Below are 5000 nucleotides of genomic sequence, written 5' to 3'. Positions count from 1 at the left end.
CTTTTGATCTCGACCCTAAATGTGTTGCTTTTCATAGTTTTGATAGAAATTTATCAAGAACTTGTTACCGAATTTGACGCCTGTGTCCATAGGTGATTTTGTGCTACTGTTCGGGGCAAGCGCAGCTATATATACATAGAAGGTGAAGATAACGAACAGTGATCAATCTCATAACTCCTATAAGTAATACAAAATAGAGAGTTGGGCAAATACGGACCCTGGACACACCAGCGGTGGGACCAGGTGCCCAGGAAGAGTAAGCATCCCCTGTCAACCGGCCACACACGCCGTGAGCCCTATATCCCGACCAGGCAACTGGAGTTATCCGTAGTCAAAATCAGTATGCCAACAACGGCCTAACAATCGTATGAAACAAGTCAGAAAGCATTCAACCCAATGATAGGTTGTATTGGCAAACTGGATCGTTATAACGACCATAGAATTTACGAAATGCTGACTTTAAACGCAACTGTTGAAACCCTTGCACCATCAACTTGTTTGTCAGTAGCCTGCCTCGATTTTAAAACTGACCATACGCAGAACAAGCTCTGTTAGGAGATATAAACACCATATGCATGTGATAATGGAATATTGCTACATGTACATAAATATGGGAAGTTGACGACGAAGAAGCTGGAATCATCCCGTTTATCATAAAGTTGAGTTGTTAGTTTGCCGTTAATATCTATTGTCAATAAAATATCTAAGTTTGAAGCAGAAGTGCACGACTTTGCTGTGTCTTTAATTTCAAGTTCACAGGGATAAAACGAATCGACATATGAATGAAAATTATTATTGCTAATGGATAAAACGTCGACGACATATCTAAATGTCGAATTGAAGGCCACAGTAAAATATTTTTTCTTTTCACGTAGAACTTTTAGAATAAATTCTGTTTCATAAGAATATAAAAAGGTCAGCTAACAAAGGAATACAATTCGTGCCCATGACTATTCCAACACGCTGTTGGACGACCTGATTACCAAAGACTACAATTGTTTTGTCAATGAGGAACTCCAGCATATTTTTAATTTCAACTTTAGAGTATTTGTGCGTGGAATCAAAGTGGTGTTTAACAAGGTAATTATTTGGATGACTGATCACTAGATATGAATATTTCCGTTTTCCGTTTTTCTTGAAGAAGCAACTGTCTATGATGTCAAAAAGTCTAGTCTTTAATTTATCGTCATGAATGGTGATTATTTGACCTGATGTATTTTTTTTCCAGAAGGACAACCTATTCTAGAATCTAACAGTAATTTACAACTAAGTGCATAAACATAGACAAATATATTCATTTTCTAACCAAGTTTAAGTGAAAGGGGAGTGGCGCACCCTCGGTCTCCCAATGTATCCGCGCCTAACTTAGCCTCTACCAATAGAATAAAGATGTTTAATTGGAAAAAATCGGGGAAACTCTGTAATGCAATGACGATCACACAGTAAGATAAAAAAATCTTCAAAAATATCTATTCAATAGCAAGGTAGTGATGTCCTGAAATTATATATATGTAATATGTAGCACCAGCACATTATTCAAAGAGCAAATCAGAACAATCTCTTATTGTGCAGAATCCTAATCTGTATAGCAATTATTAAATAAGTCGAAAGACTTCGAGAATCTCGAAAACGTATGCAGAAAAGTTTAATAGACAACAGTAAAACACGCTTATAGCGAAGTGCTGCGACGAACACATTGATTCGTTATAAACGTAATACGTTATATCCAATAAGTTCACAATACATGTACATGGGATGGAAATCACTTCGTTGTGACCGTGTTTTACTGTAGACGAAAAGATGGATTATTTACAGCAATTGGGATGTCGTAAGCTTCAGATTCAACCGGCGAAATAAAATTCAAGGTGTTGTAGCAATAAAACTACTGGTAACGTGAAAGTGCTCTAGATGTTCACAAAAGATAGGTGAAGAGCTGACTGAATGTTCGGTATAATCTGCAGTGAATAAGAACCGGCGACACCTGATGATGTAACAGACACCCTACAGGGGCCTCATACTGCCCTACAGGGGTCTCATACTGCCCTACAGGGGTCTCATACTGCCAGTGAGCTATCTCAGAGCTATAGAATGCCTACATCGATTTGCGGTGACCGTGATCGGTCCATGTCTAATATGTCACGTAAGGAATTTGGCAGACTTGAATTTGGCAGACTTGGTTAAAGTTTGCAGTCTCTGGCTTTTAGAAAGGGGGCAGACTGTGGCAATTGAAATAGAGACTGCATAGAATGTGTACTGGAAGTTCAACAAGAGCGCTCATTTAAATTGAAATAGAGACTGCACAGAATGTGTACTGGAAGTTCAACAAGAGCGCTCATTTATCGGACAAGAACAGGATATTGCTAATGCCATTTCAACATCTTAGTTAGCAGAACTCGTATACTTAATGAGCTGAAGGATAAATCTCTCTCTCTCCCTCTCTCTCTCTCTCTCTCTCTCTCTCTCTCTCTCTCTCTCTCTCTCTCTCTCTCTCTCTGCGCCATATCAGGGCGATGCAACTTCAGTAAACCCATTTAATTTACCAATGTGTATCAGTTTCTGCTGAACTAGATTTTTTTTTCTTTCTGTATATGAAAACCTCTCATGTAATAAGTTTGATTCTAGACTTTACCATACATTTTGAATTAAACGAAGGTTTTCAAAACTCTGTACAATGATACTGTCATTGTTGTGGACTTAGTAGCATTGATCAATCTCATAAATCATATAAAGAATACAAAATTAAGAGTTTGTCGAACACGGACTCCTGGATATACCAATGGTGGGATCAGGTGCCTAAGAGGATTAAGCATCCCCTGCTGACCGGTCATACCAGCCGCGAGCTCTATATCTCGATTAGGTAAACGGAGTAATCCGTAGTGAAAATCAGTATGTAAAGGTCGGTCTAACAATAGATATGAAACACGCCAGACAGCATTCGACCAAGAGATAGCTTGCATTTGCAATATAGAACATTATAAAGATCTTAGAATTTGCGATATGCTGATTTTAAACTAGACTTTTGAAACCCTGGTCTGTTGTCGTTGACAATAAAGTGTGCAACCATTAACAATTCTTTGATTTCCGTTTATAATTTTTGTCACCTTTCTCTTCCTGATATTTTATATGGTTTGAGTTATGATTTTTTTTCTTCTTTCAGGCGAGGAGCGGGAGTCCTGGGACAGCAGGGCTGAATTCCTTCTGTCATTGATTGGGTATGCCGTGGGGCTGGGTAATGTTTGGAGGTTCCCGTATTTGACTCAGAAAAATGGAGGAGGTAAAATAATAAAAGTAAATAATAAGGAAAACATCGCCCTAGAAATTGTCTCTATCAACAGCTGAATAATATTTTCGAGGGCTTAAGATCTGTCCTAGTGTTGTGGGTTTGGAGCGGAAGATGGGGGGAAGGACATTGAATACAAGAATAATGCTTACATAATATAGTTAGAAAGCTAGCTCCCGTGTTGGATCCATTAATTATATTACACTCTGGTATCTATTGTTCGAGGGAAAAGTTCCGGTTTCGCAAGTCATGTTCTCTTTCTAGGTTTGGGAGTTTTTGGCTACCGATGAACGACTTACTTTTTAATTAATGGATTTTATAATAACTGAACAAACTGAGAGCATTAAGAGCATGCAGGAAGAAAAACATTTTTGTTTTGTTTGGTTTTTAAAAAAGGCAAAATCAGGCAAAATAATCATGCAAAATATACTTGATTCTTCGTAAATGGTAGATTCTTTACGTTTCCCTGATTATCGCAGAGCGAATAATGACGCCAACTGAATGGCTTGTAGACAGTAAGAAAGTGATCGATGGAATAAATGGAGATTAATTTTGTATTGCCTATGTAAGTGGGAATTTATCACTTGCAATATATATTTAGATAGAATAGTTGGTGGTCGACATCTTGTGCACACACAAAATCTAGTAATATTCAATAACCCTTTACATATATAATATTGTTAAATTCCTGTTGACACATGTGATCGGCGATAAGATTTATTTTGCATATCGATTTGCATGGAACAACCAGAACCGTGAAAAATGTCTGCTCCGATGTCAAAAATTAATCTTACTTAAACAAATTATGGAATTGGTATCGACTGTAGCAAAATAGCTCCCTCACAAGTTAGGATATTTTGAAAATTTTGTAAGAATGATCTTTTTCTTCATGAACATGAACATATTGTAGTAATGAACTCTAGATAAACATGGTGCGTCTATTTTAACGGCTGGGAATTCCGACAGAAATGAAAGTAGAATGTAAATAAAAAGCTATATTTCATTTATGGAAACACATGAGAGTATGAACGGCAGCACTTCACGCCGGTATACGCTAACGCGATTGGAGTCAACGAGCAATTACGTCTGAGCAAAGCATCTCCTAGGAAAGCAACCTTGTCTTTTCTAAACTGGCCAACAATTCCTAGAGGAACTCAGAATGTCACACACAATCTGTGAGAACATTTATTATGCAGCTATGTATGATAGACCGTACAACAAGTGTCTTGATAGGTTGCTAATTTTGAGGATTGGTTCGTGAACGCCAAGTCAGTCATAAATGATAGTCCGAGTCTCCTATGCTGAGTAATTTTGTAGTGGACAATTCATACTAAATCACAAAACGTTTTCAATTTATAAAATAGAATAATATGCTTTATAGTACATGTATATCTTAAAAGAGACATCAATAATTGTAGACCATATATGCCGGGGGATTCTAAGTCTGTTTCATATTGTTCCGCTATATTTCATGTAATTGGAGTTCTAATTTTATCATCGTTGTCTTTATTTGTAGGTGCATTTCTAATCCCATATGCGGTGATGCTAGCAATAGAAGGGGTCCCACTGTTTTATTTAGAACTTGCTATTGGACAGCGCCTGCGCAAAGGATCAGTCGGTTCTTGGAACCAAGTCTCCCCTTATCTTCAGGGCCTTGGTTTGGCCTCGGCTGGAGTCTCCTTCAATGTAGCTCTTTACTATAACACAATCATGGCTTGGT

General features: G+C 37.7%; 1 protein-coding gene across 1 annotated transcript in view; it reads left to right on the top strand.

The window, feature by feature from the left end:
• Positions 1-5000, top strand: part of LOC125666001 (sodium-dependent neutral amino acid transporter B(0)AT3-like) — a 26772-nt gene that overhangs the window by 1683 nt on the left and 20089 nt on the right. The window contains exons 2-3 of the mRNA XM_048899063.2: positions 3158-3274; positions 4797-5000. The exon at positions 4797-5000 is cut by the window's right edge and continues 101 nt beyond it. Of these exons, the coding sequence (XP_048755020.2) occupies positions 3158-3274; positions 4797-5000 (321 nt within the window). The remainder of the gene's footprint in view (positions 1-3157; positions 3275-4796) is intronic.

Source organism: Ostrea edulis, chromosome 1 (genome assembly GCF_947568905.1).
Source record: "Ostrea edulis chromosome 1, xbOstEdul1.1, whole genome shotgun sequence".
Classification (NCBI taxonomy): Eukaryota; Metazoa; Mollusca; class Bivalvia; order Ostreida; family Ostreidae; genus Ostrea; species Ostrea edulis.
This window is presented reverse-complemented; position numbering and strand designations above follow the sequence as displayed.